Consider the following 14,497-nt stretch of genomic DNA (forward strand, 5'->3'; position numbering starts at 1 on the left):
GTGTACTCTTTTTCTTTCACTGGACTTTTTTTTTCTTAGTAAAGTTTTAACGAGACACTATTATCTTTTAATCGATATCCAATGGGGGGAAAGTTATATAAATCCACTTGCACAGAAGGTGGATGTCCAACTTGAAATTTGGAAATCTTGTCATATCAAGATTTGTCTTTATGTCTAGATTTGTGTTGATTTTGGGACTCAACTAGATTTAGAAAATTATGTAATAATGCAATAGCATCTATAAATAGGATCATTCATGAACCTAAAGAATGACACTTTGAAATGAAGAAAGAATCATTCCTTTCTACTATTATCACTTTTATTTCGTAACAAAATATGTATTATTGCATATTACTGGTAGAAAAATTTAAAGTGGCCAAAAAGGACAACTTCCGGAAATAGAAATCTTTTAACTCACCCAAAAATTGAAAAAAAAAAATTGAAACTGGAACTGTGCAAACAGCAAGGCAAAATTGAACTGGAAGAGAATCAGATTTTAAGAACAATAATATGGAAGAGCAGCTGAAGACGATTCTAACGGAAGCGTTTGGCGAGTCATCAGACAGCGAAGGCGAAGAACAACAGCTTGTCCATTCTCACTGTGTAGAGAATCGGGATAATGGAAAAGCCCTAACCGGGTCAGTGTTTGGAGAAAGTCATGACTGGGAAAAAATCAGTGAAATTGATGGTCTCTGGTTGTGCAAAGACTTCCTATCTCCTGATCAACAATCAAAGTTGTTATCATCAATCCAAAAAGGTAGTAATATATAAGGCGTATTATGTGGGTCCAACTGAACCTATTACTCCTATTTTACATCAAAGCTCTTACATTTGATTCTTGACTCTATTGTGGCTGCAGAAGAATGGTTTGCTCAATCCTCAAGCAATCAGGTCTTGTTGGATCCTCAAACCTTCACCGCATTCTTTTATAGTACACTTATTCCTTTTAATTAAGTGTGATTTAAAAGCTTACTCATGTGTCATTTGGCTGAAGGATATAGTTACTCACTAGTGCTATTTCCAAGTTAAATCTTTAATTTGCATACTTGTGTGCTTGAATTGTGTAGAAAATGACCCTTTATGTTTCATTTGAAATAAGATGTTTCCTGTGATTTTTATGTAAAAATGTGAACTTTGAATTTAGTGTCCCTAAATCTTAAGTTGAGAATTTATACCACTGCTACTCAAGGGAGAAGAAACATGTCGGGTATTGTATTTGGGGGTAAGTCAGCTGTACTTATGACACTTTGCTGAAGGGGAGTCTTGGAGCAAAGGTAAAGTTGTCTCCGTATAGGTCACCGGTTCGAACCGTGAAAGTAACTATTAATGCTTGCATTAGGATAGACTGTCTACATCACACCTAAGGGGTGCGATCCTTCCCCAAACACTGCATGAATGTGAGATGCTTTGTGTACTGGGCTGCACTTTTTTTTATGACACTTCTCTCTGAAGTTAGTGAATGGATGCACAAGTCAGCACAAGTGGTGAATTCGTAGGTTATTTCTACCATGTGCATCAAACCAATTCTTTCATTCGAAATTCAAAAACTTTAGACTCTCCATTCTCCATGTAATAATAGTTCTTCAAAGTAATCTCATTCTCTTTTTGTCGAAAAACAGATAAAAAATAGAAAAATACTACAAAGCATATCTGGCATGTAGTTGAACTATGAAAAAGTTTGTCCTCCAGTTATCTCTGAGAAGGACAAAGACCAGAAGGTTCTGTTTAACACTTTCTTTTCCTTTGATTATGTGACTAGGTTACGAAAAATTTCAACCAACAATGGATTTTTGCATTTCTCTTAATGGGTTCAAACTGTTCGACTATTTTAACCTAGAGTCATTTATCGATGCACTTGATCACATGTATTTTCCTCCCCTGTAGGCTATGAGGTTTGGTGACCTACCAGAGTGGGCAGTTGAGCTCTCCAGCTCTATCCATGAGGCGATTCTTTTCGATAATTGTGTTGCAGAGTTGGATAACTGTGAAAAGGGCAAGGAAGCGTGTATCTTTCCACAAGATCTGTTATGGAGGAAACCTCTATTTGATCAACTTATAGTTAACATGTATCGACCAGGTGAGGTGCGGTTTTATCCTTTCACAGAACTGTTTTTTCATCGATCAGTGTTTTACCACAGTACCATTGTGCAGCTAAAATGCTACTAACTGTTCAACTAGTAGAACCATCAAGTTAGAAGATGCAGTATAAGATGCCAACAAAAAGGATCAACGCATTAAATATTGTTACAAATCTTTGTAATTGGTGTAAAATCCCTAGATATTGTATTATGATTTTGTGGTACTATGTGCAGTCTACCAAATGCATGCTTGACGGTTACGAGTCGCTCCTTGGACATCCGATAAAATTGAAACGATACAGAGAAGACTAGTATATGGGCCCTTGCGCAAGGATACAACAACAACAAACAGTGTATTCCCGTACTGTGGGGTCTGGGGAGGATAGCGTGTGCAGACTTTATCGCTGCCTTGTGAAGGTAGAGAGGTTGTTAAAATATTTTTTCAACAGTTTTGGAAAAGAAAAACAAGAACAGTAATAATACAACAACTGAAGCAAGGGTAAGAATATGTAATAATATAAAACGAAGAATAAAAATAATACGAGAATGGAATGATGGTGCATATATGGTTTCCCAAACTCTACTACCTACTAACCTTCTATTCTTATCATCGACATCCAGATCCTTGTATCTAGGGTCATGTCCTTGGTAAGCTGAAAATATGTCCTATCCTGTCTAATCATTTCTCACCAATACTTCTTTGGCCTTCTCCTACCTCTCGTTAGACCCACAATCCCTCTCTCGTTGCGCAAGGATGACATGCACAAATCGAGAAATGCGTGCTAGACGGTTAAGAAGTATAAACAGGGTTCTGGTTTATGAAGTGAAGCTTATTAGTATGATATAGATTCTCGTAGCAATGAACTAAGTCAGTCAAAGAAATTGAATAAATATCTAGTAAAGGAGAGCTTTCCTACACTAGTATTCTGACATACTGGAATTTGTTTCTCAAAGTCTAGTCAATCAGATTTCAGCCATAGCACTTATATGACCGTACGAACAAAAGTTTGTGTAATGATTGAACAACTTTGATCTGTTCCCAGGCAAAAGAATAATAGACTGTGAAGCTGGAAACTTTTAGGATAAGATGCCTCTCTGCTGTGGATATGCTATAAGTAACACGAGCTGGTATTAACATCTAGGCTTAGCTGTTATTAAAACATCATCTTTCCTTTCAGTCTTTCCAAATGGTAATATTTTTTTCTTTTTTGGGCAAAGGACTAACATTCTCATATAGTGTGCGTAGTCTTTTTAATCTTAATCTTCTTACTAGTGCCTTTTAATTTTCTTTTATACTGGACAGTGATGTCATGATTTCTTCTCTTTTTCTTCTATTTGAGTCAAAATATTACTGCAAATTCTGGAGTGATTTTTATTATTCTTCTCTTTTTCTTCTATTTGAGTCAAAATATTACTGCAAATTCTGGAGTGATTTTTATTACTATCATATTCGAACTGTATTGGATTTTAGATCGACAAGCAATATTAATTAAGCATGATTTTCTCGTCAACAACTTTGACCGCATTGGATTTTAGATTGATAGGCTTAGTTGATTTAGCATCACCCGTTAATTCTCATTTTAGTGGTATCCTGGTAATGAGATGGCATTGCTTTATAACAGGGTATCTGTCCACATGTTGATCTAATGCGCTTTGAGGATGGAATTGCTATCGTATCTCTGGAGTCATCCTGCGTGATGCATTTTACTCGAGTCGAGAATGAAACATGCAGAGACCAAGATCCACCACAAAAAGTACCTTTGCTCTTGATCCCGGGATGTCTTATTTTGATGTGGGGAGAAGCACGCTACCTTTGGAAGCATGAGATAAACCGAAAGCCTGGGTTTCAAAAATGGGAAGGCCAAGAGATTGATCAGAAGAGGAGAATTTCTGTGACACTTAGGAAGCTCTGCCGCACTGACTAGAATTTAGTGCTATGACACCGTTGCTCAAGGTCATTTTCTTGCTCGGGCCTGAGCTTGGGAGATCCCCTGATTTAAGTTCCCTGTTCTGATAATTGTTCCTCAACCATTACACATATTTTAGTGCCAAGGCAGCAGCTCAGCCTATATATTATTCGTCTTGCTTCTAAGTTTCTGATATGATGATGAACATGAATTAACAAGCATTTTCCGCTGATCTCTGTACATTTTACTTGGGAACACCTGTCCTGGTACTAGGTAAGGATCATGCTTGAAACTTAAAGGCTCAGGTTCTCCCAGGAAATTTCCAGTATTTGCGATGTTTTGAAGAACTCGTTCAAGAATTTACTACCTGGCCCTGCAAAACATTCTTACATTCTTACTCCACTGACACTATTTTTTTTCCCGCGATTCATGAATTAATGGTATCGCTATTTTTCTCTCTTTTTACCCTAAAAAAAAGAAGAGCGAAATACCTCGTACGTACTGCGAATAAAAAAGAATAACTCATCAATCAAACAAGGAGAACATGTCACAAAATTACTGCGACTAGTTAGAGCGCGATCTCTGCCATGAAAATTAAGATCTTTCATTCCATGCATTTTAGAATGTAAAATATAAAGCAGCAAATAGAGAATACAAGTAAATCTAAATTACATTACAGGCAAAAGAACAAGTGCGTATAGCATCTACATGATTCCTAGTGGTATACAAGCTTAAGATTTGCGAGGCTCAGAAGCACAGCCCATCCAAGGCATGGTTTTACCAGATCCCCTGCTATAGGATTCACGCTTTTAAAAGCCCTAGCACAAGCAATCAACACTCCAAACAAAGCCATGCACAAAACCAACCCAATCTTAGTAGCTCCAACCTTAAACACCACAGGATCCCAAGCCAAACTCAACCCCAATTGGCTTAAGTACAAGAGCATAGCCATAGGCTGGCGATGAAATCCACCGTCAGCCCAAACAAGCCAAGCAGAAAGGCCCATCAGAAAAGCAGAACCCAAACAAGCTAAGTGCAAAGCCCACAGACGTGGGATCCAAAAGGGTTTCTCCATTGAAACGTACTGGTAACTGGACCCAAAGAAAGAGATGTCTAAAAGGGTTAATAGCAAAGGTAAGGTCAAGGCGATTCCCAAAGATTTGAGGCCACGTTTGGCTTTCTGTCTTCTTGTTGTTTTGCTGCTTCTGTCCATTTCTCTATCTTTGTGTTCTGCTGTTTGGACAACTTCCTTTTCTTCTTCTTGTCCTCCTTTGGTAATTCTGTGTTTCAGCTCTTGGGAAGCCATGTGATCCGATTATAGCGTTTACTATTGAGAAGAGAGTGCAAGGTAGAAGGAACTAGACTCGGGAACAACAAGGGTCCAGAAAAATTTCTGGTGACGGAATGATATTGAAAGAAGGCGGATCCACTATTTATATCCACTCGTGTAAACCTTTTATATATGCATTTTTTATTTTTTTTAACTGCTTACTAGCTGATTAAAAATAGCTAAATAAATACTAGTAAATGTCAGAGTTGAATTTATAAATTAATAAGCTGTTATTATTTAAACTGAAATGTTGATATTGATGATAAAAGAAGTTTGTGTATAGCAAGATGAACGTTAGCAGCATTAGGAAAAGAGGACAGATGGCTGAAATAAGTGATGAAGAGTGGAAAGAAGCAGTACACGTGGACAGAAGTCAGTGCCAACAGTGATTGCTGCAGTTATCGTCTTTCTATCAAAACAAAGGAACAACACAATGGCGTACCTATCATTAGTTTCGCTATGGTGCCGACTCCGATCCAGATGTTGCACGCTGCTTGGAACCAGTGGCCACTAACACGCATGCATGCAGGCCCGAATGATTTAATTTTTCTTTTTTACAATTTATACTTATTATATATTATTAATATGTATATTATACGTATAATTATATTAAACATATAAAAAATATATGTTTTCTGCTATTATTTTCTAGGACGGCCCAAAAATATAATTATTCCTCTAATTTTATGGACTTACTAACAAACGTAATTAGTTTGGCCAAATGTTTAAAATTTTTTATTTAAAAAATATTTTAGAAGTATTTTTTCATTTCTATACACTATTGAAAACTTTATTACTCTAAATGTTCATGTTTAGTAAACTACACTACCTACACAAGTTTTGTTTACAAAATATATACATTACACCTTAAAAGGCTCCAAATCCATTATTAGTGCCTTCAATTGAAAAATTTAGTTACACCCTTTACCTTTTTTTCTCTTCTTCTCTTTCCTTATTTTTCTGATGCACTATACTAATCGTGAAGTGAAATTGTAGACAATAAATTTGGGTCGAGAAAATAAAATCAAGACCGAAAAATATCGCAACAATCGTAATATTTTATTTCAAATATTTGAGTGTACAATCTCTATGAATCCTCTGATTCTTCTTTTCAATAGTAAATAAATTTAAGGGCCTTTGAGCTTGATCTTGAATATGTATTTGTTGTCTCGAACGATAATCTTGTTCTTGAGCTTGAGCTTGATTGCTTGAACTTGACCTTGATTTGTTCTTCGTTCTTGAACTTGCACTTGATTTCTTGAACTTGAACTTGAAGCCTGAAACTTGTGGAGGAATTTGTAGCGTTTGATCCACGAGCTCTTTCTTGCTTCTTGTTATAACTTCTGGTGTCCTTTCTGAGTTATGAAGACCCCTATTTATAGTTGTGGAAGGGAAGAGTTGTGATAAGAACAAACTCTTTCCGACCAATCAAATTGAAGTGTGACATGGCTGCATTTGATTGGCCAGAACATGTCACTTGCACACGTGGCGCGATTTCATTGGCCTTTTAGCGCGACTGGACATGCCTTGTCATTTTGACACGTGGTATGGTCCTATTGGCTCTTCCGCTTGACTTGGCGCGCCACGCCATTTGACACGTGGCACCAAACTAGGCCTCTAGGAAGATGACATCTTGGGCTTAATGAAGTGGGCTCATCACTTTAGCCCAATTAAATGGGCTAGCCCAATGGATTAAGACTTATTTATTTAATCCATATATATTGGACTTATATAATTAATCTAGCCCATAATATTTATTTGGACTAATATATTTAAAATATAATCCAAATTATTTATTGAATTTGAATTCAATAAATTTTATACGCCTACAAATGTCCCCTACTTCAAGTCTTGTCGGATATATTTGTCAAATATTGAAAGACAAGGATTGAAGTATTACGACTAACACTCCTTTGTTTTCTTTTTCCAAGGAAAGTCATATTTTTGTTTACCTCTCAATATGCAGCTTTCAAGATTAAGTAAACAATTCTTGAATCCAAATACCACTTGGATTCCCTTAGGCAAAATATACGTAAACATGACTTTTTTGCTTATCATGGACTTGAGTCCAAGACCAAGTCACGTTGGTCTTGAATTGTTTCTCAAAAATAGTGCAATCTCCATTTAGAATCCAACTTCATTCAAATGCTTAGTTAGACCCCTACTTGAATTATGAAATACGCATATTACTATTCGAGCAGTAGTCAAATTACTACATTCCAGTTCAAGTTGGAAACTACTTCTTGGAGCCGCCTCAACAAGTGATCCCACATCGGAAGTTATTCTTTTATGTCGTCTTTGCCATGCCTATATAAACTGATATGCTCGTATTTGTTAGCATCAATTCGCAGTATTTGCAAGCCACTTGAGTCTATTTTCGTGGACTCGAAAGCAATAACGCGAAGGTAATTTCTTCTTCTTTTCTGGTGCTTTCTTTTTTGTTGTCTTTTTTTTTGTAGGTCAAGCGAGAAAGATATGTTCTTGTTCAACAAGATGATCCATGCATGAAGAAGATAATCTTGGGGTGTGAGGGGATGAGTATTCATCCTTTCCCGATTCTTGGAGAGATTACTCTCAATGTGGCCCAATTCTTGGAGAGATTACTCTCAAAATCGCCCGATTCTTGGAGAGATTACTCTCGATGTGACCCAATTCTTGGAGAGATTACTCTCAAAATGGCCCGATTCTTGGAGAAATTATTCTCAATGTGGCCCGATTCTTGGAGAGATTACTCTCAAAATGGCCCGATTCTTGGAGAGATTACTCTCAAAATGGCCCAATTCTTGGAGAGATTACTCTCAAAATGGCCCGATTCTTGGAGAGATTACTCTCAATGTGGCCCAATTCTTGGAGAGATTACTCTCAAAATGTGGCCCAATTCTTGGAGAGATTACTCTCAAAATGGCCCGATTCTTGGAGAGATTACTCTCAAAGTAGCCCGACTACAGGAGAGATTACTCTCAATGTGGCCCAAACTATCGGCGAGGCCAACTTAAGGTGCAAAGGGACTCATATGTACACCTTAAGATTGGAAAGTTATAGTTCCTTTTAAGGACAAACCCACGAAGAGGCCAACTTAAGGTGCAAAGGGACTTATATGTCCACCTTAAGATTGGAAAGTTATAAAGCTTCAACTTGAAGACGACATCGACTTGAACACTTGGAAAACTTTGAAGATTTGGCGGACTTTGCAGACTTCAACTCGAAGATTCAGAGGGCTTAAACAATTCAAATTTAAGCTCGGTGAATTTGAAGACTGAAACTTGAAGACCGACGAACTTGAAGACTTCAACTTGGGGGGTTAAATATTTCAACTTTAAGACCGACGAATTTGAAGACTTTAACTTGAAGACCGACAGACTTGAAGACTTCAACCTTGAGACTTGGAGGGCCTAAATATTTCAACTTGAAGATCGGCGAATTTGAAGACTTCAACTTGAAGACCGACGAAGTTGAAGATTTCAACTTGGGGACTTCAACTTGAGTACCGACGGACTTGAAGATATCAATTTACCATGGAGGGTTGCCCCTTTTAAATCAAATGAGATCAAAGTTCCACAAGAGTATGGCATTTCAGCTTGATTTTGCATTCCTCCATACTTCACTCGGACAACAATTGGGGCAATATGTATCTTTTGAACTTGTGCGACTGAACTTAGAATGAAACTCTAAGCTGCCTACGTACCTCGGTAATAGGATCAAGTCATTCCGTAGTTCAGAATGGGTGATTTTTTTTATGTCCTAACTTTTGCCTAGGCCGCCTCTTTCAAAGTTTTCAACCTAGCGGACTTTTTTTTATATGTCCTAACTTTTGCCTAGGCCGCCTCTTTCGAGATTTTCAACCTAGCGGACTTTTTTTTTGGGCCATACACAGTTTATACTCTTGCGGGCCAGGAGTGTAGCAACATGCAGTTTAGACTCGTGTGTCGAGGAGCATCATGACTTGCAGTTTAGGCTCGTACGTCGAGGAGCGTCATGACTTGCAACTTCATGGATAATACTTCTTCAAAAACTTGCCGTTGATAGGGCCAATTCTCATACCATCTGCATCAACCAGCTTGTAAGCCCCACTTGAATAAGCTTCTTGTACGACATATGGCCCATCCCATTTTGAAGTGAACTTCCCTACAGGTTTATGGGAAGTAATTATGGGTCTTCGTACGGCAAGGACTTGATCTCCTACTTGAAAGGATCTCAGACGAACTCTTTTATTGAAGCCGCGAGACAATCGAGCTTGATAATATTCAAGACTCTGTTGAGCTTCCAATCTTTTTTCATCAAGAGCTTCCAACTCTGCTAATCGAAGTCGAGCATTTTCTTCATCAGTGATCCCTTCTTGAATAGCCAGTCGTAACGAAGGTATTTGACGCTCAAGTGGCAAGACAACTTCGACTCCATAAACGAGTGAATAAGGAGTCACATGTGTTGGCGTGCGATGAGTCATTCTATATGCCCATAGAGCTTCTTCCATACGGTCATTCCAATATCGTTTGGATTTGGAGACAACTTTCTTTAACAAGTTGCATAGAGTCTTGTTGAATGCCTCAGCTAGACCATTGGCGGCAACATTGTACATCGAAGAGTTACGTTGCTTGAAGCCAAAAAGATCACAAATCCTGTTCATCAACCTATTATCAAATGGCTTTCCATTATCCGTTATTATGTAACGAGGAATGCCAAAGCGATAAATAATGTTTACTCGGATGAAACTCGCAACATTTTCCTTTTTTACTTCCTTAAGAGCAACAGCTTCAGCCCATTTTGAGAAGTAGTCAGTTGCAGCCAAGATGTATAGGTGCCCGCCAGAGGACTTTGGTAGTGGTCCAACAACATCCAATCCCCAAGCGTCAAATGGTCAGGATGCAACAGTTGGGTGCAACACTTCAGGAGGTTGATGAATAAAATTCGCATGGAATTGACAAGCCTTGCATCTTCGAGCGTAGTCCAAGCAATCTTTTACCATCGTTGGCCAATAATATCTCATCCTTTTTATATGGAAGTGGAGCTTTGGTCCGGAATGGTGTGACCCACATACCCTAGAATGTGCCTCTTGCAAAGCTTGGAAAGCTTTTTCTCCTAGGCATTGCAAGAGTACTCCCTCAAACGACCTTCTATATAGAGTATCCTTATAGTAAAGGAAGCGAGGTGCACGACAACAGATTTCAGTCCTTCTCCTCGGATTTTATGGAAGTATCCCATAGCATAAGTAGTCGATAATGGGTTGTTGCCATTCTTCTTTCTCAACTTCAGAAACAACAACAAGATGCTTGAGTTCGTTTTCTTCACCTTTGACCTCATTTGGCGGCGGTACTACCCATTTTTGGCAGACGGTAACTTGCACTTGGTCAGGCAGGGCTAATGATAAAGCTAGAGCGGCTAAAGCATCAGCCTTCTTGTTTTCTTTCCTTGGTACATACTGAATAGTCACATCGCTGAGCCACCCCATCAACCTTTTTGCGTAATCATGATATGGGCGTAGTTCAGGCTTCTTGACCTCGTAACTACCCAAAAGCTGATTGACCACTAACTGGGAGTCACCAAAGACTTGCAATTGCAATTGCTTCATATCAACGGCCATTTCAAGCCTAAGTATTAATGCTTGATATTCAGCAACATTGTTGGAACAGAGTTGTGTCAAGGTGAAGGAGTAGGGCAAGACTTCACCTTGAGGAGTGACAAATACTACGCCAGCCCCGGCTCCCCCACGATGCGCAGCACCATCAAAGTACATCTTCCATGGGGGTTAAACTTCAACGACCATTGCGTCCTCATCAGGTAGTTCATCAGTTAGCTCCCAGTCATCAGGTATCGGATGATCTGCCAAGAAGTCTGCCAATGCTTGTCCTTTTACAGCCTTTTGAGGGATGTACAATATCTCGAATTGTTGAAATTGGAGGTACAATCTCGCTAGTCGATCACTAAGAATAGGTTTTGACATCACGAACTTGATGGGATTTGCTTTAGAAACAAGACGGACAATATGAGCTTGAAAGTAGTGCTTCAACTTTTGAATTGAGAAGACTAGCGCCAAACACAACTTTTCAATTGGCGAATAGTTCAACTCGTTAGGTGTCATCATCCTGCTCAAGTAGTAAAGAGAGTTTTCTTTCCCCTCACTATTTTCTTGGGCCAATAATGCTCCAACAGACCTTTCCTGCGCCGCAATGTATAGTATCAATGGCTTTCCTGGTATAGGAGTTGCTAAAACTGGAGGCTTCATCAAATAGGTTTTGATACCTTCGAAGGCATTGCTACAAGCTTGATCCCACTTGAAAGGAACACCTTTCTTCATGAGGTGACTAAATGGTTGGCACCTCCCAGCCAGGTTTGATATGAACCTTCTAAGGTATGCTAGCTTTCCTTGCAGACTCTTCAATTCATGGATATCTCGAGGCTCAGGCATTTTCAAAATGGCATCCACTCTGGCTTGATCAATTTCGATCCCTCGATGTCAGACAATGAAACCAAGGAACTTTCCAGAAGTAACTCCAAGGGCACATTTCAACGGATTCATCCTATGTTGGTACCTCCGGAGAAATTCAAATACCATCCTCAAGTCTTTCATGTGGTCACCCTTCTCTCTTGATTTCACCACCAAGTCGTCAACATAGCATTCGACATTCTTGTAGAGAAGATCGTCGAAAATATTCTGCATAGCCCTTTGGTAAGTAGCACCAGCATTCTTCAAGCCAAAAGGCATTACCTTGTAGCAATAAATACCCTTGGGGGGTGCGAAATGCAGTAAGCTCTTCATCTTTTGGTGCCATACGAATTTGGTTATAGCCAGACGAACCATCCATGAAAGACATTGCCTCGTAATCAGTAGTAGCATCGATCATCAGCTCTGGAATAGGAAGCGGGAATTCATCTTTGGGACATGCATTATTGAGGTCCCTGAAGTCAACGCATACTCGAATTTGGCCATTCTTCTTCCTTACAGGGACAATACTTGAAACCCATGTTAGGTATTTAACTTTCCGAATAAATCCAGCTTCAATGAGTTTGTTAACTTCAGTTTCAATCAGGGGAACCAAGTCTGGCCTAAAACGCCTTTGAGCTTGTTTAACAGGGCAAGCACCATTTCTGACTGCAAGGTGATGGATTGCTACTTTCGGGTCCAAGCCAGGCATCTCTTTGTAACTCCAAGCAAAGACATCCCTGAATTCTTTGAGTAAACTCAATATAAGTGCTCTCTTCATCATCTTCTAGTAAAGCACTTAGGTAGGTGGGTCTTGGTTCCTCATAGGTGCCAAGGTTAACTTCTTTTAAGGCATCAACTGTCGTCTACACTCCTTCTTCAAGTTCAGGTGGAGCATCTTTCGCATCTTCATCTTCTTGAGGGTCCCCATCATTGAAGGATATGTGATAACACGGCGAAACATCCTCCAATTCCACATTATCTTCCATGGAAGGCGAAACACCATTCTCGCCTTGTACAGTGATATGATACGAAGAACCTACACTTTCTTCATCTTCGTTACGTTCCTTAGTGTAGACCACAGTATATGGCTTTACCTTCAGTACTTTTTCACATGAAACCATCAGTTTTGTTTGTTGCCTCATTCTGGAAGGAACCAAACTTTGGAAATCCTTAGAGATCTCCTGAATTTTGGGTGAAGCGGGTGTTCTTGTATTTTGATGATTTCTCTAGAATTTATTTCCCTTATTTAATGGACCCAATCTCTCAAATACAGAAGTTCTCACAGTTGATTTTCCAAGCCGATCAAAGACAGAAGGCCTATTAGAAGCGGCAGATTCGTCTTCTACAGTGATATAATTGCTACTTGCCCTTCTTATTAAGATGCGCACTGGTGACGGTTGCTTATATCCCAGACCTTCACGGGGTTGCCTCGTTGCAGCTTCTGATGGGAGCTTCCCTAACTTTGACAGCTCATTGGGATTGTATCCAGCTTTTGCAAATAGCTTGTAAGCGTTAGGATCAAAACCTTCATCTGTTCTCTTTGTAGGGAGTGCCACATTCTACAATAGATTATGGGCTACAAACCCTGCAAGCGACTTTGAGGGCAACTTTACTGCCTCAATTCGTTTTACCGGAAGAGTTAACTCCCTTAGCGTCTTGGTTTGGAGATTATATGATTCGCCCTCGTCTTTCTTCCTTTTAGGGACATATTAGAGCGCGAGACTTACTTTCTTTCCATAAGATGCAATACCCCATTTATGAGATTTATTCACATTGGCGGGTACCTCCTCAGTAACAACTTTGGATTTACCAATAGTCACCTCATCTCTTTTAGTTATGGGTTCGTCATTCTTGCTTTTCATACCATCATCAACTTTCAGCTCCTTCACAATGCGGTTCTTCAAGTAGAACTTTGCATCGGCGAAGTGTGACTCAGCCTCGGTGAATGGCTCATCATCAGCAACTACCGTCTTCTCGAATTCGCCCTCGTAGTATTTCAAACATTGATGGTAGGTAGATGGAATAACTTTATTCTCATGTATCCAAGGCCTCCCAAGCAAAACATTGTATGAAGTCTTCACGTCGATCACATGCAGCCATGCACTTGATCGCATATCTTCAATAGTGATTCCCAGCATCGCGCCTATGGCTCTTTGCCCCCCTTGGTTGAATCCTTGGATCATCACACGACTTTCTGAGAGTTCGTTCATGGGAATACCAAGTTCTTTCATAGTATGGATTGGCAAAATGTTCACTGAGGAACCTCCATCAACCAAAATTCGATTTACCCTTTCATCACGCATATAGCCAACCAGGTACAATGGGTGGTTATGAGGAGTGTCACCTAGCAAAAGATCGTCATTTGTAAACGTGACCTTTTCCTCACAAGCATTAACTTCTTGAGGAGTGGACTCAATGGGCTTTTCTGAAGGTGGTGCCAACGGTAGGTCATCAATCTTTTCTTCCCCTTTGTCAGCATGGCAACAAAAGGCATCAATGCCCTCATGGGAAATCTTCGTGTGGAACCAACTTGGTAAAAACTCCTCCAAGGTCACTAGATTTCGTGGCTTTTGAGGATGGTGCATCTCCACTTTTGCTTTCTTCAAATGCCTAACTGGATTCTTTTTCGTTGGTCTTTTTACCATCATCTTCCTTGTTGGTTGTTCTATTGATTCATTTTGTGGGCTCCTTTGGTGGTGCCTACGACGAGTCACCAATGTCCAACCTTTATCGTCATCAGGTTGATTGACTTTAGCTTTGT

The 14,497-nt window shown here is 39.5% G+C and overlaps 2 protein-coding genes and 1 non-coding gene across 3 annotated transcripts; 2 read left to right on the forward strand and 1 right to left on the reverse strand.

Annotated features, from left to right (window-relative positions):
• The first annotated feature begins 267 nt into the window (after positions 1 to 267).
• LOC107784116 (uncharacterized) lies at positions 268 to 4,348 on the forward strand. The gene is made up of 4 exons (XM_016605185.2): positions 268 to 757; positions 860 to 891; positions 1,885 to 2,082; positions 3,701 to 4,348. The coding sequence occupies exons 1-4, from the start codon at positions 511 to 513 to the stop codon at positions 4,001 to 4,003; spliced, it is 780 nt and encodes a 259-aa protein (XP_016460671.1). The 5' UTR covers positions 268 to 510; the 3' UTR covers positions 4,004 to 4,348.
• LOC142176938 (U6 spliceosomal RNA) lies at positions 2,342 to 2,447 on the forward strand. The gene has a single exon (XR_012705733.1). It is a non-coding gene; the product is annotated as a U6 spliceosomal RNA (small nuclear RNA).
• Positions 4,349 to 4,566: 218 nt separating the features above from the next.
• On the reverse strand, positions 4,567 to 5,475 carry LOC107784114 (translocator protein homolog). The gene has a single exon (XM_016605184.2). It carries the CDS (start codon positions 5,289 to 5,291, stop codon positions 4,701 to 4,703), a length of 591 nt encoding a protein of 196 aa, XP_016460670.1. The 5' UTR covers positions 5,292 to 5,475; the 3' UTR covers positions 4,567 to 4,700.
• Positions 5,476 to 14,497: the final 9,022 nt, after the last annotated feature.

This window comes from Nicotiana tabacum, chromosome 22 (genome assembly GCF_000715075.1).
Source record: "Nicotiana tabacum cultivar K326 chromosome 22, ASM71507v2, whole genome shotgun sequence".
In the NCBI taxonomy this organism is placed as follows: Eukaryota; Viridiplantae; Streptophyta; class Magnoliopsida; order Solanales; family Solanaceae; genus Nicotiana; species Nicotiana tabacum.